Source organism: Plecotus auritus, assembly GCF_963455305.1.
Source record: "Plecotus auritus genome assembly, chromosome: 7".
NCBI lineage: Eukaryota > Metazoa > Chordata > Mammalia > Chiroptera > Vespertilionidae > Plecotus > Plecotus auritus.
Genome location: NC_137774.1, coordinates 427,149 through 451,012, shown reverse-complemented (window position 1 = coordinate 451,012; position 23,864 = coordinate 427,149). Strand labels below are relative to the sequence as shown.

The 23,864-nt window shown below is 61.8% G+C and overlaps 1 protein-coding gene across 3 annotated transcripts in view; it reads right to left on the bottom strand.

Moving 5' to 3' along the window:
• The window catches only part of CSNK1D (casein kinase 1 delta), a 27,956-nt gene extending 4,092 nt beyond the window's left edge, over positions 1 to 23,864 (bottom strand). For 2 of the 3 annotated variants that reach the window (XM_080681224.1, XM_080681225.1), the window contains exons 1-8: positions 23,448 to 23,864; positions 15,948 to 16,058; positions 7,053 to 7,201; positions 6,433 to 6,661; positions 5,905 to 6,075; positions 5,267 to 5,415; positions 3,424 to 3,595; positions 2,744 to 2,883 (exon numbers count right to left, since the gene is read on the bottom strand). In XM_080681224.1, the coding sequence (XP_080537350.1) occupies positions 2,744 to 2,883; positions 3,424 to 3,595; positions 5,267 to 5,415; positions 5,905 to 6,075; positions 6,433 to 6,661; positions 7,053 to 7,201; positions 15,948 to 16,058; positions 23,448 to 23,523 (1,197 nt within the window). In that variant the 5' untranslated portion in view covers positions 23,524 to 23,864. Of the gene's footprint in view, positions 1 to 53; positions 118 to 2,743; positions 2,884 to 3,423; positions 3,596 to 5,266; positions 5,416 to 5,904; positions 6,076 to 6,432; positions 6,662 to 7,052; positions 7,202 to 15,947; positions 16,059 to 23,447 lie in introns of all 3 variants that reach the window. The other variant, XM_080681226.1, reaches the window with a different exon arrangement.

Here is a 23,864-nt window from a genome sequence, read left to right as displayed (position 1 = left end):
GCCCGCCCGCCCTGGTGCCTGCTGTTGGAGAGACCGGCCATGAGCACACTCACCCAGTGCTGCCTTCCAACGGGAGACGTGCAGCTACTTGCCGTGGTGTTCGAAAGGAATGCTATTCTGAGGTGGGGGGAAAAGACAGCTGTTGGTAAGGGAGCCCCGGGCTGGCCCAGCAGGAGGCTCCTTTCCTAGAAGCGTGTCCTCGCCTCGCCTTGCCGCCACCAGCACTGGCCTGGGGGGCCTCAGAAGGGACCCCAGGAACCGCCCAGGAGCTCAGCCTCACCTGCCCCCAAACAAGAGCCGACAGTGGCTCTTCCAGATGACCTGCCACCAAGGCCGACGGGGGGTGGGGGGAGCGAGAACGACGCACAGCTGCCGGCCTCGTCACTGCTCGGAGCAGCCTGTGCCTCCCTCGACACACGACCGGACACACCGAGGAGGGACCTCACCGGGTGGCGGGATGCGGATCAACACTACGCGCAGCACATGGCCGGAGCAGCGCTCCCCGCCAGCACTGCCGGACCGAGCGCACGTCACGCAGGGGCCCCCACCGGACGCCCGTGAGCTCCCTGTGCGGCCACTGGCATCCGGGGGCCAGGGATGCAGGGACAGGCGCCAGGGGCTGGTCTAGCACGACTGCCCTCGAGGACGTGGTGCGAGGAGCGGCCCCTTCCTGCAGAGTGTGAGCGCAGCTGGCCAGGGGTCAGGACGAGGGACATAGGTCGACGCCCCCACACCCAGCTGGAGAGGGGCAGCAGGTCTCGCGACCGGCGAGCTGGCGACGGCACTGAGGCCCTTCCTGCTGAAGCTGGACCGGGCGCATGGGCACCAGGTGTGTCTCCTCCTCGAGGGCACAGAGATGCTGCCACGGGGGAGGCAGGCGGACGCACGCATGGCTGCTCCTCCTTCACCCCCTTTCTTTGGGGAGCACGTGTGGCTGGAGGCTATAAAATCATGGAAGCCGGGACTCCACTCACTCCTTAACTTCCAAACTGCCGGGGCAGACGGGGCAGCCCTTCCCTGAGTCTTATGCTGGCCCACAGGGGCCTTTCAGAGCTTCCTAACTCCTAACGGAGCCGCCCGCGGTGACCAGGAAACCAGAGACAGACACGCCTGGGACGGAGCATCAGGACACACCTCCCTCGGCCGTGTCCTCTGCATGAAGATCCTGAAAAAATCTCTAGGGTGACCAGTGACAAAAGCTGAGGTGCTGCTTTTGGAGGGGAAACACCCCAATCACATCTCTCAGAGACCCTCCCTCCCTCCGTATGTGGATCAACACTACCGCCCGCCTCCCATTCCTCCGGATGGCGGGAGAGAACAGGAGCGCAAAGGATCCGAGTTACAAGCTCGCGGCGGCGGCGGCTAAGCCCCCCCAGGATGGCCGCGGAGCTGCGCTCGGTCCGCGCTGGAGAAGAGCTGGACTCCCACCTGCAAGTGCCTGGCACCTGGGGACCTCTGACCCTTCACTTCCTCAATAACCCCAACCCGTCAGACACTTTCTCTTCTTAAGAAGGCAGGCCTGCTCCTTCCTCGGTCTGTGCTGGCTGGGTCCCCGACATGCAGACATCCAGTCCACACAGAGCCCCTAGCATCCCTGCCAGAGCTGCCCGGGGCCACAGCGCCACTGCACGCACAGGTGGGGTGGACGGCTCCCAGGACCTGTCCCCGCTGCTGACTCACGGATTCCAGGGCTCATGGGAAGGAGCCCCCGAAGCCCTGCTGCACCCTGAGGAGAGGGAGGAGGGCGGGGACCATCACCCCGGCCAGACCCCTTGAGCCCCACATCCCAACCACCTGCATCTTCTTCAGTCTCTGGAGGACGAGGCACAGAGCCCACCATGTCCAGCAGGGTCACTCGTCAGGAGGTCAGCTGGTGCAGAGTGGTCAGCTCTGCTCCGCCTGGCACACCTGGTCCTCTGCCAGAGACCAGCAGGTCCTGCAGCTCTCCAGCCACCGTGCCCACGCCACCCATTCACCAACAAGCCACACCCCGAATCCACCAGGCCCGGCCGTGGGGCCCAGGAGCTACCTGTACACCGAGGTGGCATCACAGTGAACCAGAGTGCCACCTGCACCCGACTTCCCCCCGACACCCCACAGGACGGTCGCGGGAGCAGGGGCAGGGTCCTGACGCCTGACCACCCTTGTCCTGGAAGGGGACCCTGGCAGTACTCGAGGGAAAAAGCTGTTGTGCTGAGAGAGGCGCTTGCAAGACAGAATCGCAGCAACGGGAGCCCGCGTGGGCAGAGGGAGACGTGGAGGATGCCGTGTGAGGCCCCCAGAGGACAAGCGCACAGGGACGCCGAGACGGGGACCCTCACCCACGCACGTCACCAGGTGCTGGGCCCCAACAGGCCTCTGCCCACACCACCCGCCGCGACCGCCAGAGCCCTCCCCTGGCCAAGGAGAGAAGAGCCCAAGGCTGGGTGTGCCTACAAGACACCCAGTGCCAGCGGGCACAGTGCGGCAAGTGTGCGCGGGGACGCCGAGCCGGAGGCCAGCTTGGCTGGAGCAGAAGAGGCCCCGCTCCCTGTCCCGCACGGCGGAGCGCGCCCTGCACCCACACAGCTGGTCTCGGAGACTCTCAACCACGGGGCCAAGAGCAGCCAGGGGCCAGGGCACCTCATCAGCTCAACCCTTCAAAGCCCTCACCCCCCGCCCCCCACCGCCTGGAGCCCACAGACCAGTCCAAACAGAGAGAAGCCTGCGGCCAGTGTCCCACCCCGGCAAGCGGCGCGCCTACCTGTGAGGTGGACATGCGGGAGGTATCTTGTCGGCCCGTAAGATCCGACGAGGAGATGTTGACGGGGGCGCCACGGTGCAGCCGCATACTCACTTTCCGCTCCCTTTCCATGCCGGACACGGGCCGAGGAGAGGTGTTAGCTGAAGGAGAGGCGGGGGCGTGAGGCCTCCTAACGCTCCATCCAGGGTTTTGTCTTCAGCACACAACCCAGAGCAGGCCAGTCGGCCTACACCACCCCGCACCCCGCTTGGCCATCAGGGCAGCCACAGGGAGGCCCCCCAGCCAACACTGCGCCTCTCGCCTCCCAGCAGCTTGCCCAAGGCCTGGGGGCAGAGCCCTCGAGGGGGTCGCCAGCGCAGGTCTCCCATGGGAAGGCTACCCAGGGCTCTGCTGGGCTGCTGTCAGGGACGGGGAAGGAGTGGGGATGGAGAGACTGGGGGTGTGTGTGCCAAGGATGAGGCACTGTGAGACACACACTCGTAAGGCACATCCCAAGCTGCTCCCTGGCCTGTCCACCCTCGGGAGCTGGAAGAGGGACACACAGGCACCCCAGGAGGCGCGGCTGCCGGCCCAGACCCTGCTCAGAGCTGGCTCCCCCCGAGGTCACACCCTAACAGAACCCCACCTGCTGGGAGGTGGGGTGGTCACGTGGCTCGCGCTGGGGCCCCGGGAGCACTCACCAGTGTGTGAGGTAGGGGTGAGGGGGGTGGGAGCAGCCACTTCCTGTGTGCCCCGCAGCCGGCCGGAGGCTGTGGAAGGCAGCCCCCGCGTGGCTGGATTTCGGGAGTGTCTCAGTCGCTCCTCGCGGTCCCGGCGCTCCCGCTCGGCATCGTCGGCGGCCCGGCTGGCACCCTAGGCAGGCAAGAGGAGGGGACCAGAACTGAGCAGGGCTGCACGACACCCCTCGGCCGTGGCGGTTCCTGCAACCTGAGAGACACCAGGGCGTTTGGAAGAAGGGGAAGCCAGTGAGATGTTTCTCCCACCCGTCCCGAGCGGGGAGCGAGCAGCCAGGCCTCCTCCGACTTCCCAGGGCAGCAGAGGACACCCCACCATGGCTACAGCACTTCCTCCAACCCCTTCTCTGTCAGCATTCACAGGGACAGGAAACCGCCTGAGGGCGTGACAGCGGGCGGCGTCAGAAGCAGTCCACTTGGCCCAGACCTCAAGCCCAGGGCAAAGGTGATGCTGGGCTCCCGTCCCAAGGGCAGAGGCCAGGCCTGTCCTGGGGGGGCCCCGGGTAGACTCAGGCACAGGCAGCCACTTCCACTCTCAGTTCCAAGCCACTGCCCGGGCCCGGCACGTCCCGTGGTACAGCCAGGCTCCCGCACACGGAAGCTTACACACGATTCCCAGCCCTGCCAGCAAGAGTCTGCAAACTTGGGCCTTCGGGCCAAACCCAGACCCATCTGTTTCTGCACACGTCCCGCCCACACCCCGCCCACAGGCTTTCCCGCTACACCCGAGTGGGGTGGACGCAGCACCACTCGGACTGCAAAGCCAAAACCGTGTCCTACGTGGCCTTTTACAGAAAAGGTCGGCCGGGCCCTCACGAGGAAGGTTCAGAACGGGGCTCCGAGGGGCTCTGACTGGAGGTCCCTCTGATGTCAGACTCTGGGCCCTCCTCCCACCACCTGGCTCTCCGTGGACACACAGGCCGGGTCTGCGTCAGGCAGGCTCTGTGGCGGACCCTCCCCGCTGGAGGCTGCAGCCCCACGCCGGCGGCACGGGACCTGCCCGCCGCAGGGAAAGGCTTCCAGTTCTGCACCCGAGGAGGCTCGGCTCCTCAGCCCACCTGTCACCCTGGAAAGGCTCCAATCCTGTTTGAAGCTCATGACTAACAGAACGAGCTTCCGAGGGAAGAGGAAGGGAAGTTCTAAAACAGCTGGAATCCTGGCCGTGATGTCCGCAGATTAATTAACGGAACTCACACACTTGGACGGGAACAAATTGAAGTTCAAGCTCTGCCCCCACCCCCTGCAGCATTCCCGCGGGCAATCGATGAACAAACCGAGTAACAAACACGAGTCTAGCTTATTGCAGGGCCGAGGTCAGGCTCGGCACCCAGCACCTTCCCAGGCCACACCCTGGTGCAGAGGCCAGGAGGCTCGGCAGGTCCTCAGCTCCTGTGGCAGAAGCCTCAGTCTCAGCCACCCCTCCTGCGTAAGGAACAAGTGGGCACCACACCGCAACACCCCAGGGGTCAGAACCACACCCCCGAGAGCTGTGGTAACAACCATGAGCCTTCAACGAGAGGAGACTCCGTGTGGAGAGGTCTGGCTCTGGACACCCTCGCACCGGTGGACACCCCCACACCTGCCTGTCTGCCTTTGCCTCCCGGTGGGCACTTGGCTTCTTGGGCCCTCCTCTCCCGGCAGGAACGCCAGCTCCAGTGCAGCCAACGCGCTCCGAGCCCGACCCTCAGGCAGCTCGCCTCACTCCCACGTGAGCCAGACAGCCGCAGCCTGGCTGGAGGGCTGTTTCTCGTCCGCAGGGAAAGGCCAGCAAGCTGGCGATGCCACTTACAAACTTGAGCATGTTCCAGTCGAACACGTAGTCGTAGGAGAAGCCCTGGCGATGGAACAGGTTCCGGAAGAGCTGTCTCAGGTACGAGTAGTCAGGCTTGTCATCAAAACGCAACGAACGGCAGAAATTCAGGTACGTGGCAAACTCGGCTGTAAAACAAGAAACTCGGAGTAACCAGAAGCACCGGCGACAGGCACCGTCACTGCTTACCCCCTCCTCACTCAGGGGCGGGACAGGGAGCCTGAGCACGGCCACCCGGTGCAGGAGGGAGGCGCTGGGAGGGTGAGAAAATGCAGCGTGCCCCGGCCGCAGTGGGCGTCATCCGTGCGACACAGGCTGCCGTTGGACCCTGGTCCGGGCACATGCCCGGCCGCAGGCCCGATCCCTGGTAGGGGCAGGTAGGAGGCAGCCCATCAGTGCTTCTCTCTCTCCAAAAGCCAATAAAAAATCTTTAAAGGAGAATGCAGCAGCACAGAGCAGCTTGGTTTCACTGGGCACCTGTCCCAGAGGCAGCCCCACACACAAAGGAAAACGCCCTGAGCTGTGGCTCCGGATGTTCCGGAGAACCAGCCCTGGTTCTCAGGGCCTGCCTGGGTCACCCTCCCCGAGACCCTGCAGGGCAGGCCGAGGCCACGCACACGGGTAGCCTTTGCACAGCACTTCAATGGGCGTGGACATCTTCTTCTCACTGATGCGTTCGTATTTCTGTCTCTTGGTGGCAGCCTTCAGCCCCTGCCAGGGCAGGGAACCCAGGTTGAAGTACATGAGCACATAGCCCAGCGATTCCAGGTCGTCCCTCCGAGATTGTTCTGGAAAGAGGAGGAAGTGGGTAAAGCTTGGCTCACGGCAGCAGCAGCAAGCACACACTTACTGTGGAAATGAACTCTGAAAACCACAAAAAAATACACTTGGATTCTCTGCTGAAGAACCTGCCCTGGATGTGCTATTAGAGAACTGTGGCTCCCAGATAAGCCACACCCGTGTCCCAGCTGCCAGGGAACCCTCCCACCGCCCTGGTCTACCTGCCCACCACCACACCTCAGAGTCCCAGCGCCACGGTCCCTGAAGCCCGCCTGCCACCCCCGTGCTGACTCCCGGTTCCCGAGGCTGGCCTTTCTGAGCTGAGCCCAACACGCCAGGCAGCCTGGGCCCGCGGCAGGGCTCACCGATGCCAAGGTGCGTGTTGATGGAGGCGTACCGCGCCGTCCCAGTGAGGTTTTTGTTCTCACGGTAGGGGATGTGCTGGTGGGTCCTGGCGTCCCGGTACTTCTTGGCCAGGCCGAAGTCTATGATGTAGACCAGGTTGCCCTTCTTCCCCAGCCCCATGAGGAAGTTATCCGGCTTCACGTCGCGGTGGATGAAGTTCTTTGAGTGAATGTACTCAATCCGACTGATCTGCAGGAGGGCGGCGGGGGTCAGCCTGACAGGGCCCGGGGCGGCTCCTGCGCGCAGCCAGGGCCCTAATGGAGCTGCGTGTCGGCACCCTCGGCCACGGCAGTGCTCCACAGTCGGGACGGGACACAACCCACCCCCCCACCCCCCCCACCCCCCCCCACCCGGGAGCTCCCTCTGGTGGGCTCTCCCGGGGACCGACGGGCTGCGGCAGCCATCCCTCTGCAGTCCCATCTGCCGGGAGGCAGCCCACACGTGGCTGTGCCGTGCCGTGCCCGCGGTGGCTCCCCAAACCCAGCCCGCCATGTCACTACCTCGTGGCAAAGGTTAACGAACACCTACTTCCTCCGTGTGCATGACAGGCTGCGGGGAGGGGCCGCGAGGCAGCGCTTACCATCTGGTCGGCCAGCAGCAGGACGGTCTTGAGACTGAACTTCCTCGAGCAGAAGTTGAAGAGGTCTTCCAGGCTGGGCCCCAGCAGCTCCATCACCATGACGTTGTAGTCCCCCTCGGCCCCGCACCACCGGATGGTGGGGATGCCCACTGGAAGAGACACGGGGGTCAGCGCGGCCAGGGGTGGGGTCAGAAGACCCTGGCACACCTGCGCTCCATGTGACTCCCTGACAAGGGTCAGGTGGGCAGCAGTCGGGGACACAAGGCGAGAACATGATGGCCACGTTGTGAGTGAGGGGCGGGCAAATGCAGGAGAAGGGGGGGCAGGGAAGAGAGGGGTGTGGGCTGAAGCAGCGCCCAGAGACCCGGTGATCAGCATCCTCTGTGAGGTCGATCACGGGAGAAAGCTACAGGGACTCCCAGCTGACTTTCAGAGAGGAACGCTGCAGCGTGCAAGGTGGGAAACACACAGGTGGAGTCACAGCAGACCCGGCCCCGTGGACCTGAAGGCAGGTGACACGTAGGGACAACTGCAAGGCACCGCCTTTTCTGTGACCAGAGCCCCAGGAGAGGCGAGCAGGGACGGGAACACACATCCCACGGGAAGAAGCACCAGATGACGCATCTAACCCACCGGCCCAAGGACAAGAGTTGCGAACACCATCACACCGCCGTGCCGACAGCAGCGCTCAGAAGTGACAGGGAACACCCTGGAGCAGCAGGGAGGAGACCCACACACGAAGGAGCGAAGAGGCGGGGACTGCGGGGTCTCAGCAGAACACGGGAGGCCTGGCTTCCCACAGAGGCACAGGCCGCAGAGGCCTCCAGCACAGACAAAACAGACATTCTCAGCCATAAGAAGGCGCAGACGCAGCCACTGCAGACCTGCTCTGCTCCTGTTCACGAGCCAGAGGCAGGCGATGCCACAGGGACGCAGAAACAGCAAGTCCCTCATAGGGCCTGCGGCTGCGCAGAGGACGTGGACGGCCCCGATCCCAGCCTGACGGACACACGTGAGAACAAGTCCCCTCAGCTGCTCCCTCACAAGGAACGAAGCTACTGGAGGACCTGCCGCCGCCGGTGAGGCGCTTCCCTGGGTTCCACACAAGAGCAGGCACCCGCTCTGCACAGACAGACACTGGGCGCCCGACAGGCAGGTGTCAGGCAGGACAGACAGGAGGACACAAGGGCACAGGACGCACAGCAGCGTCACACGCAGCAGATGGCGGGAAGGGCTACCAGTCATTCCATAGCAGCCAAGGCACCCACTCATCAGGAGAACGGGCTCCGAGCCTCGGCCGCTAACAGCAGAGCATCGCGACCCAGGAGCAAAGCGACAGGAAGAGAAGCCCCGTCCAACTGCGCTCAGTCCCGTCTCCAGAGCAGGGCCCGCCCGCGCCCCACAGACAGGCCTCGCTCAAGGTCGAGGGCTTGCTGTGTGGAGTGCGCTCTCAGACAACAGCACCCCCACTGGGAACAGACGACAGAGAGCTCTGCAACGCCCCCAAGTGTCTGGATGCTCCCCAGTCACTTCAACGGAACTGGTGCCTGCCCGTCCCTCAGGCTGTGCGGGCGCCTCCACGCAGGGACAGCGGCAGCCTCACCCTGGAGCCACACAATGGGCGTCTCCCAGGTCTTTCCAGCGGCCATCCCTCCGCTGGAGCTCAGCGGGCTCGTCCTTGGCCAGCACCCATGAAACCACGCGTCGCCAACTGGCTTGCTGGCGAGCGGGCTGACATCACAGACACCGCACAGCCCTCCTAACAGCCAGCACCGGCGTCAAGCCCGCGAGTGGCAACGACAATGACGACAGCTCTCAGCCTTTCAAACGAGGCCAGGATGTCAGAGGCAGAGACCACACTTCCTGTGGGAGCACAGTCAATGGTGCTTCGCACACGTGCACCAAATTCAACAGCCCCGATCCAGGGAGCGACCAGGAGGGGCCTAGAAAGCTTGTGGGACTCAGCGAAACGAGAACCCAGCACAGCAGGCCTCGGGAGGCGCGGCGACAGCCGTATGTGGGGGACTGGCAGCAAGTGAACACCTGTGTTTGAAAGAGATCAATGATCTCAGTTTCTCTCTGAAAAACTAAGAAACCCCAAGTTAGCAGAAATAAAAGGTCACAGTAGAAATCAATGAAATAGAAACAAACAGAGAAACTTGCTAAAACCAAAAGCCGGTTCTATGAGACGTCTGATAAACCTCTAGTCAGCCAGCCAGGGAAGAGGAGACACGAACCACCACCATCCAGACGCAGGCACGAGCCTCCACGAACCGTCAGAGGCTGACAGGAAGCATGGCTTCGTGCCAGCAACGCCAACAACTCGGACAAAACGGACACTCGGAGGAGCAGCCACCCACGCCAGGTGTGCCGACCCAGAGAAGAGGAAACCAGGGCCCACGGGGTCTGAGCAAAGCCCGCAGCAGCCGGGGGGGTGCCCGGCACCCGGACACGCGTGGGGCAGGAGCGCCGTGAGCACTGGCACACAGCACACGCCAAGGACAGGCCTGCTCCCTTCCAGAAACCCTAGGAAATGCAAACCATCCCGGATGGCAGAGAGTGGGGTGGAGGGACAAAGGGGGCCAGAAACTTCTGGGAGCGATGGAGACGGCATCTCTCCTGGTTATGGTAACGCCCCGTGAGAGCATCACACTGCACACTTACACACACGCCGATTACACGCCCGCAAAGCCGACTTAAAAAACAAGTGCGTTTTCCAGCTTCCCTCTGCAGGAGGGTTCCTGGGTGAGGCGAGGCACACGCCCACCGCCGCTGGCACCACATGCTCACGAGGCCTTTCCCACTGGAATCACATCTGCACGGGACCCGCTGCGGGTCAGTTCCCAGGCCCGTTCCCGTCTCCGCGTGGGGGAAGCACCACGGGGCCCAAATCTGCTCAGACCGTGTGTCCCAGAAGCTGTGCCGTCCTTCACAGCTTCCCCCAACCAGGTCCCATCAGGGCCACCTGTGGTGTGTGGTCACCAGACTTCCGGTGCTCAGGCAGCTTGGCGGGACAACCCTAAATTTGGATTTGCCCACCTGCTGGCCTGACCCCTCGTCACCTGCTGCCTGCCGGCTCTTCACCATCCACTTCTCCGTTATCGTCCTCTGTGGGCGAAGCTTCAGGGTGGGCTCAGACCCCTGCCCTGAAGGTGTGTGCATGCATCGGAGGGACCAATCAATAAAGTGGCAACTTCCCACTCGACTGCTCCCTCTGCGTTTCTCTGTGGCGCTTCCTGTGTGAGCGCACACGCCCCTCCCTCTCCCAGGGGCTGGGCCTCCCTCATTGCTAGTTCCGAGGTCCGTTCTCCCACGTTTGGCCAACAGATGCCCCTCCAAGCGTGCTCCTGTGTCCTCTGGACATGTGCCCACTGGCCTGAGAACTTTCCATGAGCCGCAGCCTGCTCGACTGCCTCCCCTCACCTCCCCTGCCCAGACCTGGACCAGCTAACCAGGCTCCTGTGAGAAATGACATGAAGCCATTATCCGGATGCCAGGCGTGCTCACTGCTCCGGGCTGTCACTCCTCCCAGCCAGAGTTTTTTGGGTTTTTTTTAATATATTTTATTGATTTTCTACAGAGAGGAAGGGAGAGGGAGAAACATCGATGAGAAACATGAGAGAAACATCGATCAGCTGCCTCCTGCACGCCCCCTACTGGGGATGTGCCCGCAACCAAGGTACATGCCCTTGACCGGAATCGAACCCGGGACCCTTGAGTCCGCAGGCCGACGCTCTATCCACTGAGCAAAACCGGCTAGGGCCTCCCAGCCAGAGTTTTGATCTGCGTGGGGCACATGCCTTCTTCAGGATGGTCAGCCTAGGACCTTGGCTATTAGTTCTCGAGTCGCTTGTCGTGCTGAAGAAACATCCTGCCGGGCCTGGACGGAGCCCTGCTGGCCGAGGCACTCTGGGAGCAATGACAGCTGAGTAGTCACGCCAGGAACACCTGGAAGTCGTCTTTAGCATCCCTCCCCCGTCAAGCTTTACATTCTCTGCACACAGGTCTCACGTGGCTTAAGATGTACTCCTAGTCACCTATGGCTCGTATTTGGCTAAACTATTTTAAGAATTAAACTTCAGCCCGGCCGGTATGGCTCCGTGGTTGAGTGTCAACCCTTGCACCAAGAGGTGGCCGGTTCAATTCCTGGTCAGGGCACATGCCTGGCTTGTGGGGTCAATTCCCAGTAGGGTGTGTGCAGGAGGCAGCCGATCAGTGATTCTCATTGATGTCTTTCTCTCCCTCTAAAAACCAGTAAGAACACATGAAGAAAAATAATTACACTTCAGTTTCTGGACTTCTCAGGGGCCAACAGCCGTCTGAGCAGGCCCTGGGGCTCAGCAGACTGTGGGCTGTGTCCACCCCGCAGTTTGCAGGTGGCTGTGCCAAGGTGCTGGGAGCCGCAGCTGCTGCACGGGGCTGGCATCCGTAAGTGGGTCACCATGCACAGGACTAGGCTTCCTGTCTGCACCATGACCACACTTGACCCGGGAGCCTGAAGGAGCACGAGGCAATGGAGGTGAGCGTCCAGAACTCCACCCAAGGCCTGGAGTCTCTAGCGACTGGCCCTGGTAGGCGTTCTGTCCTGGGGGCAGAAGATGGAAGGAGACAGACAGGCACCATAGCCATGGAGGTCTACACTGTTGTGCCAAGGAACCAAGCTGGCCCTCCAACCCCACAAGTGCCCCTCCTGCCAGAGCATCAGCCACACGGTGGCCCAGCTCACAGGGAAAGCCATACCAGCCTGCCTCGGGGGGGGGGGGGAGAGCCACAGTCCTGCCCTATGAGGAGGCCCAACCGTCAGGTTTCAAGGAGCACGGCGAGTGTTAAGGGTGGATACTGCGTCAAGCAGGCCCACAGCATCATCCCTCCCCCCAGAAGGGGAGCAGAGGCACTCAGACCATGTCAGTGTCCCTGTGGGGTTCAGGGACACCCCCAAGACCTGCATGCTGGGCCGGGCTCTCCACTTCCAGAACCGCAGCTGGAAGTGGCCTGAACAGGGAAGCCGTTTTCCTTTGGAAGATGAGAGGAGGACCTTGCCTGTGCCAGTGAAGCAATGAGGTGTGAGAGCAGTGACGGCCCAACCGCCAGCCCTGCCTTCTCTGGGAGGGATGGTCTCCGAGCAGCATTTCCCACCACCGGCCTCCTGGCTCTGGGGGTCAGGTGCTGAGCTGCCCCAGGCAGAGTCAGGATGGGACAAAAGGGGGTGGCTGGGGACCAGCTGCAGGTCTACTGCTCCTACACTCGCGTGCGCCCCACTCCGGCCACCACCGCTCTATGCTGCTCCCTGGGACAACTGCACTGTGGGTCCAACTCCCAGGCCAGCGGCCCAGCGGTGTGCGGACACACCTTGTGCGCCTAGCTTTCTTCCTGACGTAGAGGTTCTGCATCATGTTCCTGCACTGCTTGTTCTCCGGCCCATGAGCAATGTGAGGGTTGAGTCGGCAGCCGCTCAGGCCTGCACAGCAAGAACACGGTGTCCTGTCACCATGGAGACCACCTATCGGAGTGCACAGCCTACCCAACCAGCTCACTTTGCCAATCAGAGCTGCTTCTCAGGCAGTGCCCTCTTGAAAGCCCCATCTTCAATGTATCACAGGAGACAGTTCTAACCGGGCCCAGGATGTGACCTCCTCCTGGGAGACTGGAAATGGGTGTGAACCAGAGGCCAGACGAGGGTGTTGACAAGTGAGGAAGGATTCCTGTTCAGACCTGCTTCACCCACCAGATCCTTCCTGTGGGGGCCAGGCCTCCCACATCACAGGGTTCATGTGTGTCTGTAAAAACCTGAGTTGGTCAGATGCCCTAAGAATACCTCTGCCCCCATCCCGAAGGCCGCTGGCTATAGCAAGCAGGGACCCGGTCGGCCCCAAGGTGCCTGACAGCAGAGGATGCCGCCGCGGAAGGAGAAAGGGTGCAGCCTGCGTGCTGACTCCCAGGTCGGAATGGACGAGTGCAGCAGCACACACTGGGCGACCCGAGTCTGATCCTGCTCTCCCTGACCCGCCCACTCACTGTCAAGGCGCTAGGATTTGGTGACTGACGCCAGGTGGGCCCCACTGGTGTAAATACAGTGTGATGTGTTCTCCATGTTCTTCTAGGGCGTCACTGTTTACAGACTCCTTTTTCTATCGGGAGAAGAATCACCAGAGCATCTGACAGCGGTTCACACCACGCAAAGACTCTGAAACACAGGCCTGCTCGCAGCAGGGGTCATGAGCCCACCTTTCTTCTTTTTCTCCTCTTTCCCTATTTTTAAAAATATTTTTATTGACTTAGAAAGAGAGGAACAAAGAAGACAGAAACATCACTGTAAGAGCGAAACATCGACTGATGATCGAGCCTGCAGCCAGCCGGGCATGTGCCCTGACCGGGAATCGAACCGGCACTCTGGGAGCCCAGGATGACGCCCAGCCAGCTGAGCCACACTGGCCAGGATTCCCTATTTTCTGTTTTGGACCAGGTCTGTCCTAGTAATAGACTCCTACCCCACTCCCTCCTCTAGTCCCCGCCCCCCAAGAAAAAGACCCCAATTCTACACATTTAATTTCTGGGTTGTCTCCAGAATGCTTAAGTGATTTGTGTAATATTCTGAAAAAGCTAGAAATAGTCCATCCACTGCTCCCAGCCTCCCGAGTTCAGACCGTCCTTGATGTGACTCACGCAGGCACACCTGTCTTTAGATGGATCAGACCTGCTTTAACCTCCAGTCCAAGGGCGGGGGGGAGGGCGCTTCCAGTAGACAGTGGGGTCGAGAGACAAAGGAAGGGAAGATGAAGGTGCAGGAAGCTTTTGTCAAAGCCGCCACATGGCTGTTTACTAGGAGACAGACGAGTGCAACTCTGTATTCACTGCTAGAAGCCAGAGCTTTGGGTGAGACCTTGAATTTGTGGGGAGGAGGGAAGCATGGGCTTATCCGTCCTTTTCCAGACCCCTCCGTGGTCGGGGACCTGAGAGTGAGCTGCGGTGCATTGTGCTGGCCTGGTGCTCACGCCTCACCTGCTGTCCCTGCGAAGCACACGCTGACCCTCTCCCTGGTCAGCAGCAAGCGACCTGCAGTGCCCACAGGGGCCGCACGCAGAAGGCTGGTTAACAGCAGAGCCCAGCTCTCTGGGCAAAGGGACTCCCGCTCCCTCTGCGGGCACAGCGTGGTTGTGGTCAATGAGCTCACAGAACTCGCCCAGGAGGCGGGGCTCGGCTTGTCTGGATGCAGTCGTCCTGTAGAACACAGGCCTGCCCTGTGGCTGGTGTGGCTCAGGGAACAGAGCGTCACCCCGCGGACTCAGGGTCCCAGGTTCGATTCTGGTCAAAGGGCACATACCTCAGTTGCAGGCTCGATCCCCGGCCCCGGTCGGGGTATGTGCAGGAAGCAACCAATCGATGTCTCTCTCACATCGATGTTTCTCTCTCAGTCTCACCCCGTCCCTTCCACTCTCTTTACAAGTCAATGGGAAAATACCCTCAGGTGAGGATTAACACAAAAATCAATAAAAAACAGTGAAACACAAGTCCGACACCTGGAGAGCAGCCACGGGGTGTGCATCTGAAACTGGGGAGCCCCGTCTGTGTGGGGAAGGGCGGAGGTCGGTGCACTTGCAGGTCCCGGAGGAGGGCCGGGGAGACTGGGAGCAGCGGCACACACTCCTAGGGCAGGGTTCTGGCGGGAAGCAGTGCCGGCCCCAGGCCCTGAGTACATCTGGAGGCGTTTCTGATCCTTCCGGCCTGGGCATGTGCAGAGGGCAGCCCCACACGAATGACAGGGGTGCCCTCGCTGCGGAGTTCTCAAGAGGTGCTGCTCCTAACAGTCAACAAGGCTTCTAAGTTGGGAGGTTCTATTCCACCCGAGCACCAGGCTCCTTCCCCCGGTGAAGGCCACATCCTGAGTCACCTCGTTCTACTCGCCACCACCTTAAAAGTTGTGCCTGAGAAACTTCCTTCTGTTGCGGCCGCTGGGGGGCGAGCACCCTGGCCGGGCCTCTGCGGGCCTCTCCCTGGGCCGACGGGGCACAAGTTTCCACCCGTGTGCCAGTCGAAGGCCTCTGGTCCCATCCACGCAGGACAAGACGGCGGACGCCCCTGGGCAGGGCCCACAGGACCGTGGGCTGCTCTGGTCGTCTCTGCTGCTGAAGAGACACTTGTGCTGCACCAAGTGCTGGTTCCAGCAGCAGCAGCAGCAGCAGCAACCCGGCTGCTGTGGAGGGGAGAGGTCACCCCTGCAGGGAAGCTGTGCTGTGGGGGAGCCCCGGGGCGCGCCCCCCAAGAAGCGCCCCAGGGCTTCCGAGCAGAAGCAGCACAGCATCCTTCCCAAGGCCCTGCGCCCAGGCCCCTTGGGGAACAGCAGACAGTCCTGTCCAGGCTGCGGCGCCTCCACAATGGAGACTCCCTTATACACCCCCCTCCTGCTCCATGCGCAAAACTACTTTCAAGTCCAGAAAGTTCTAAAAGTTAGACTCTGAGGTCAGGATGGGTGCCCTCTGACATCAGTACCCTTAGGCCCCAGGGGAGGTCTGGGGACAGGACTGGGGCAGTGATTCAGCTCGAAGGGGTCGCAGTAGTTTCACTCAGAAAATCTGAAGCCCCCCCCGCCGCCCCCGCCCCCGCCCCCGCTTGTGAGCCAGCATGTGGCCAAGGTGGCACAGAAGGCCCAGCAGTGCTGGAGTCGAAGCCCACAGGGCCCTGCGCTCAGACACGGCCCCGCAGGCCAGGGCAGCAGTGCTGGAGCCGGAGTCCAAGCGAGGAGCCTCCGCGGCCGCCTGGCAGCATCCAAAGGACCGCCCGCCGGCTGGGTCCAGGGTGCGGGCATGTCCTCCCTTTCCCCAAACAAGCCAGAGCCTTTGGTTCGGGACGCATGCCCCCAAACAACCCTAGTAGTCTCTTAACGGGTAAAGGCCATACCTCCTCCCTGCATCATTTTGTAGATTTTGCTCTCGATGTGGAGCTGAGGGTGTTTGGTTTTGACACATTCAAGCTTGATGGCAACTTCTTCTCCCGCAACAATGTCCGTACCTTGCAAAGGAAGAAAAGCCAGCGTTAATTGTCTGGCGCCCACCACCTAACCCATGTCACACGGCCAGGACCAGGAGCACGGTCCGAATCTTCCAAGGACCCCAGGATGGTCACACTCCACTTCCTGTGGTGAGATGTCAGGGGTGCACGAACCCCGTGGAAAACGATGCCTTTCCCCTTTAAATCAGGGAGTATTTCACGTGTATAGGAAAGTCTGGTCTGGTTTCCCACCCCCCACCTCCACAGGCGCCCACTCGGATCATGTCACCAGGGACCCAGAGAAAGCCGATGGCTGCCCTTCACAGCCTCCCACCTTCCTGCTCTGAACCTTCCATCGCCCTGTTGGTCAGCCTCAGGGCGACTCCATGTGTCCCTGCAACACCTTCGGTGTGGCCCCACGGCCCCACACTGCTGGGACAGGCCTGTGCGTACCCGTGCACCATTCTCTAGCAGCCTTGGGCAAACGACGGCCCGCGGGCCGGATCCGGCTGTTCTATCCGGTTCTCTTGCTCTCCCCTCCGCTCCTTTACTTTGAATTTATATTAGTTCACACAAACACTCCATCCATGCTTTTGTTCCGGCCCTCCGGTCCAGTTTAAGAACCCATTGTGGCCCTCGAGTCAAAAAGTTTGCCCACCCCTGGTCTAGAGGGAAAGCTGGTTTCATCAAACACCACATGACCCCAGTCCACCCAGCCCAGGATCCAGCTGGCAGCCCTCTCAACAGTCAGGCACTTCTCAAATGGGCGCCGATCCCCAGGTGGCAGCGCTCCTCCCTGCCCCATCACAGCCAGGCCAAGGGACAGAGGGGGAGGGGAGCTCAGGAGGCCTTGTGCTACTAGGCAACAGGACAACACTCGTGTTTCTTACTGACACTAGACCGGGAGGGTGAACGCTTGTTTTCAAAGCCCTGACTACACCTGTGCAACACGTACCTGTCATACACCTTGTTAGTTTTGTACTGAAACTGGCAATACAACGCATGCCAATGCCTCCCATTATCAGTCCGTGCGTTTCAAGGTAAAATTAAGAATTTTTAACTGCAAATATTGTATCTTTGTTTTCCTCCAATAATGACCTGCAAACCCGACAACCTCCCCCCTCCGGCCTCACACGCCAATGCTCCGGGGCTCCCAGCCGACCCAGGGCCTGCAGGGCCTTCGTGGAGGCGCTGTAACTGGGGAGCAGGAGTCTTCCGCGCAGGTGCCTCCACGCAGGAAGCCCTGGGGGCCTCCCCAACAGGGCGGCGCCCGTGAACCGTTCAACACCGGCTCCAGCAGCCCGGACAGAGCCTGGGACACCTCCTTCCCCAGTGCGCGCACCGACGCCTGGCTGGGAGACCACAGTGCGCTTCATGAGGGACGGTGGGCATGAGCGGGGTAATGGCTACAGAGCACACGGAGACTCCCAGACAAAAGGCGGACAAGGTCAGCAAGCATCACAACCGCGGCCACCGGCAGGGGAGCTGCCTGCTGAGACCAACGCCCAGTAAACGCCCAAGGCCCCAAAGAAAAGTCTCCTCTCTCCGCTCAGATGCTGCATGGGATGGGCCACGTCTAGTGAGCTGAACCCAGAACCGGTCACCAGTGCAGATTCAGTGGGGCTGTGCCCCACCTGACCGACCTCTCCCGTGGCCTCCGGTCTAAGAGCTTCATTCCCCGTTGCAGAGACAGGCAATGCATGTCCCTCTGCCTGCCTGCAGCTGGGACAGTCTATCCAACAAAAGAGGAATGACTTCACCACCAAACTGACTGTGCAAATGAAAAACGAACTGCAGAGTTCCTGTGAGGACCTGGAACCCTGAACTGAACTAGCCAGCGCAGGAGGAACGCATGACTCATCTCACCAGTGACGTCAGCAACTCCACACACTCATCACTGCCGTCCCAGCCAGGACACAGGCCCTCAATGAAAAAGCAGCTTGGACCTGCACAGGCTATCTACCAGACTAGTGCCTCCGAGAAGGTGCCATCAGGGAACGTGAACATAGAAGAGTTACCCCTGCAAGAGAGTCTGTGGGACACGTGACCACAGGCAACTCGAACACAGAGGATTCCCTCCTCCAACCATGGTGCCAGGCCGCCCCCAGGATCACACCTGCAACTGAGCCACCTCCCCCAGGATCACACCTGCAACAGGGCCGGCCTCCCCCAGGATCACACCTGCAACAGGGCCGGCCTCCACCAGGATCACACCTGCAACTGAGCCACCTCCCCCAGGATCACACCTGCAACTGAGCCACCTCCCCCAGGATCACACCTGCAACTGAGCCACCTCCCTCAGGATCACACCTGCAACTGAGCCACCTCCCCCAGGATCACACCTGCAACAGGGCCGGCCTCCCCCAGGATCACACCTGCAACTGAGCCACCTCCCTCAGGATCACACCTGCAACTGAGCCACCTCCCCCAGGATCACACCTGCAACTGAGCCACCTCCCTCAGGATCACACCTGCAACAGGGCCGGCCTCCCCCAGGATCACACCTGCAACTGAGCCACCTCCCTCAGGATCACACCTGCAACTGAGCCACCTCCCCAGGATCACACCTGCAACTGAGCCACCTCCCTCAGGATCACACCTGCAACTGAGCCACCTCCCCCAGGATCACACCTGCAACAGGGCCGCCTCCCTCAGGATCACACCTGCAACTGAGCCACCTCCCCCAGGATCACACCTGCAACTGAGCCACCTCCACCAGGATCACACCTGCAACTGAGCCACCTCCACCAGGATCACACCTGCAACAGGGCCGGCCTCCCGCAGGATCACACCTGCAACTGAGCCACCTCCCTCAGGATCACACCTGCAACTGAGCCACCTCCCTCAGGATCACACCTGCAACTGAGCCACCTCCACCAGGATCACACCTGCAACAGGGCCGGCCTCCCGCAGGATCACACCTGCAACTGAGCCGCCTCCCTCAGGATCACACCTGCAACTGAGCCACCTCCACCAGGATCACACCTGCAACTGAGCCGCCTCCCTCAGGATCACACCTGCAACTGAGCCACCTCCCCCAGGATCACACCTGCAACTGAGCCACCTCCCCCAGGATCACACCTGCAACAGGGCCGCCTCCCTCAGGATCACACCTGCAACTGAGCCACCTCCACCAGGATCACACCTGCAACTGAGCCACCTCCACCAGGATCACACCTGCAACTGAGCCACCTCCACCAGGATCACACCTGCAACAGGGCCGGCCTCCCGCAGGATCACACCTGCAACTGAGCCACCTCCCTCAGGATCACACCTGCAACTGAGCCACCTCCCTCAGGATCACACCTGCAACTGAGCCACCTCCACCAGGATCACACCTGCAACTGAGCCACCTCCACCAGGATCACACCTGCAACTGAGCCACCTCCCTCAGGATCACACCTGCAACTGAGCCACCTCCACCAGGATCACACCTGCAACAGGGCCGGCCTCCCGCAGGATCAGAGACATGAACATCTCCCGAGTGTAGCAACTCAAGGAAAAGGGCTTCACATGGGCTCTCAGCCACACAAACACGAGGGTGGCGCACACCATGGGCTGCCTCCCGGAGGCCTGATCCTGGGGGAGGTGGCTCAGTTGCAGGTGTGATCCTAGTGGAGGTGGCTCAGTTGCAGGTGTGATCCTGAGGGAGGTGGCTCAGTTGCAGGTGTGATCCTGAGGGAGGTGGCTCAGTTGCAGGTGTGATCCTGGGGGAGGTGGCTCAGTTGCAGGTGTGATCCTGAGGGAGGTGGAAGTCCCGAGCAGCAGAGCTTCAGGTTCTGTGCATTCCATGGACCCCGACCATCAGAGGCCCCTGCCAGAACCACCTCTGCAGCCTAGGGAGCCCATGATTCAGGCGGTGCTGCTCCAAGCCTCACCCCAACGGCCCCAATGCAGGGGGACAAGCCCAGGACAGCGAGGAAGCGCCACGAGCTCGGACAACAGGGTGACATCGGGCACCATCTCCAGCTCCTTCTGTGACCACCTGGAAATGGCGAAGCTGGGTGCCTCACAGCGGGAACCTGTAGAGAGCTTCTAGATGGAAGCAGGAACGGAAGACAACACTGTGCTCTGGCTCCAGGTGCAGAACCCGTGGCATGGAAAGGCTTCCTCGGGTCTGTTTATGCTCAGGTGCCTTAGCTCCCAAACCACCCCACCCTCAATCCCCATCCGGCAAAAGTGGGGCACCTCACGAGGCAGCGGGACGTCTATGTTCAGACACAGGTCAGTGCTGGTTTTACGTAAACAAAACTGTCCCTCAAGTTGAGCGGACAAGGCAGATGGTAAACAAGTGAAGCTAACCACAAGCTCAACCCCATCCTGAGACAGGGAGGTAACTCCCACTGAGTGACATCCACGAGGAGACAGGGAGAGGCCCCGCAACAGCAGGGCAAAGGTCACCCACAGGTAACTGTTGACAAGCAGCTGATGCAGTGCCAGGACTCCTCATTAGAGCCCTCAGCCACCACCCTAGAGGACGCAGGCGACGACCTACTGTGTGTCCCACACCTGCTGGGTGCCACCAGGAGCGTGAAAATCCGCGAGAGGAAATATGAAAATCAAGTAAGAAGGGGTTCCTAAACTTTAGCGCCCAAAAAGGTGTTTGGACATGTTGTCGAGCGGACGGCACAGTCCGCCCGGAGATAAACGGACAGAGCAAGTAACAAAGCCAAAAGCTGGCAAAATGAACACCTCCATTCCGACACCAGCAACGCGGTATCCTAGTCCCCTGCACCTGCCCGCAGAGACAGACAGGGAGGAGAGCAGCTCCGTGGGGATGGGCTCCCTGCGCCCCAAGCACCCCGCAGGCGCTCCATGAACATGGCTGAACTTCAGAGCAGCCCCAGTGCAGACCACGGCACCACCACACAGGCCGGTCCCTCGCGCCCGGCCCGCGCACACTCCTCTACCCCAGCGCGCACTGGTCACACCGGGGTTTGGAGCACGGGGGTCCACACTGGGGACACTGGCACTTCCCTAATTCTCAAATGTTACCAAACGGTAAGAGGTACCCTGCCAGCAAAGTGAAAGGGCTTCAGTCACCCCAGCAACCAGGGCTGACGCTTGTGGAAGCTAAGACGCAGGGAGGCCCAGGAGTAATGGACGAGGCTTCCCTCCTGCAGCACCGGGAGCGGTGCCTCCTGCACCTGCTGAGTGCTGCACAGGTATGTGAGCGGAGGCCTCCCAGCCTTCAGGACTGTGAAGCTTAGGGGAGGAGACTGAGGATTAAGACCACACATTTGGAGTCCATGTTGACCCAAGTCCAGTACTTAGATTTTCTGAAGCCCAGGCATTGGAGAAACAGCCCCCAGAGACCACATCCTGTGAACAGGCGACTCCGGGGAGCACCGATTGGCCTGGCTGGGCAGGAGTGGCAGGACCGTTTCTGCACAGCTGCCGGGAGGACAGGCCGACACTGGAACTTCCTGGTGCATGAGGCCCGCTCCAGCTGAAGGACAGCCTTTCCCTCCTCCCAGGGTCAAAGGTATGGAAGCACAGAAAGTCCCATGTGGACCTCCATGACCCCAAACGCCAGGCTCAAAACAGGGTGAACCTACCTGGTGGAGTGCAGAGCGTTCTGACCAACAGCAAAGTGTCGGCGTAAGAATGACAAAGGACATACGGATTCTGAAGATGAGGGCTCAATGCCTAACCAGCGGCCTCAACAACAGAACAAGACTTCGGTCCAGGTGACTCAATCCCTCCTACGCTCTTTGGACCTCATCTTTGACCCTTAACGACAGTGAGCGGTGAGCACCTCAGACCACCTTTCCAGCCACAAGGCTCTCTAGCTAACGAGATCTCTGCAGCCCGAGTCAGCGCAGGTGGGAAGAGCCCGGCTCTGCTCAGCCCCACACCAGGAACTCCACGTGAACCTCGATGGGTGCGCTGTGTGGGTGGCTCTCTCTGAAGGAGGCAGGAGAGCCACAGTCCACCCACCCATGTTAGACATGCGAGACCGGTCAGCCCAGCAGGAGGTGAGGCCCACAGGGAGAGTGGTGACAAGCAGACAGGGTCCCACAGAGCTCCACCCCGAGGAGAAGGGCTCGGTGACAGCTCTTCCACGGCGACTCCCAGAGCCGCCTGGCGGTCTCAGACCAGAGGACGGAAGGCGTCAAATAAAACATCTGCTCCGATGCCCGCAGAAGGGTGGCACGTGGACGGGCCTCTCGGCCCAGCTCCTAGATGGCAGGTTGTGAGTATTGCCAAGATCCCACTGTCCTCTAAGTAAGGCAAACAGCTTGCGTTTACACAGCACTCGGCCTCCCAAAACGCTGCTGAGAATGCAGCCCGCTGACGACGGGGCATAAATATTTAAACAGTAAAATCCAAATGTCTCCAAAGTGTATTTTACTCCGCAGGACGGTGGGAGGAAAGAAATACAGGTTCAAAGGCAACGATGCAGCGCGTGGCAAGTTCCCTGCAGGGGAAAGAGGGCCCAGAAGCAGCGGTGAACCTCCCGCGGTGGGCACGAGGGCTGCGGCCCCGCCAGGGACAGGAGGGGGCGGGGAGCGCCACCAGAAGCGGGGCTGATGCGCACAGCCACCGGACCCTCCTTGACAGGTCCACCAGCCCAACACCCGCAGGAAGAGTTTACCCCCAAACTTGCGCAACAGCGGCTCCTCCGCACCCCCGCCGCGGGCCAGCTGGACGGGCCCCATCCGGGGGGTTGGAGTAACCAGCACGCAGGAGCGTCCGTTTTGAATGCCCAGCTTGAAGGGGGAGCAAGCCAGCCGCTCCTCACACCTGTGCGCGTTCTTTCCCCGGGAACCGGACGCGGGCCAGAACGTCGCGCCCCAAACAGTTTTCGGATCCGCCCGAACAATCCAACAGCTAGGGACGAGCTCGCGAGGACAGCGCGGCCACCGCGCCCGCCTCTGCCGCGGCCAACGTCTGGACACGGGCCGGTCTGCGGCCCCCACCGACCGCTCTAGGTCCAGGCCCCCAGCGCGGAGCTGGATGCGCAACACGTCCTCGGCCGCCGCCAGCCCAGCCCGGCCCAGGCCGGCCCGGCGCGTCGCTAAGGGCAGCGGGGGCCCCAGGCGCTCCCGGCCACCGCACCCAGCCCGCCGCACGTGCGCAGGACGCGGGGCCGCGCACCGCCACCGCCTTTGTCTGCCTGCGGGCCGCCGGCGGGGCCAGCGGGGTCTCGGGCCGACCCGGGCCACCCCGCAGCCCCGGGCACACGTTGGGCAGGTGCCCCCGGGGGCGGCGGCGCGGGCCGGCCCGGAAAGGCCCCAAGTTCCTGCCTGGGAGCCGCGGGGCGGGGTCCCGGGGACAGATGCGGGGGGCGGAGGGTCCCCAGGGGTGGGGGGGCGGCCGGGGCCGGGACCGGATCCCCGCGGCCGGGCCGGAGGGGCCGAGCGGACGCCGGCCGGGGCGGCCCCGAACCAGGGACGGGCGCCTCACCGAGATAGATGTCTCCGAAAGAGCCGCTGCCGATCTTCCGGCCCAGCCGGTACCTGTTCCCGACTCGGAGCTCCATGGCGGCGGCGGCGGCGGGCCCGACTCCCTCCTGCCCTCCCGGCCGCTTCCTGGGTCTGAGCTTGGGGAGGCGGCGCCGCCGCTACCGCTACTGCGGGTCCGGCTGCCGGCTCCGCCCCCCTCACGGCCCCACTTTCACCATCGCTTTCCAACCGCCCAGCCGCTCCCAGAGCCACAATATGGGGCGGATGGGACAGTCCGAGCGCCGCTGCCCCTGCTCCGTCTCCTGCCGACCACGCTTGCCCTCTCCCCGCCACGGATGGACTCGGATCTCCCGGGCCCAAATTCCCCTTCAGCTGCCTGAAGGAGCCGCCGCCATCGCGCTGTGACGTCACTTCCCCT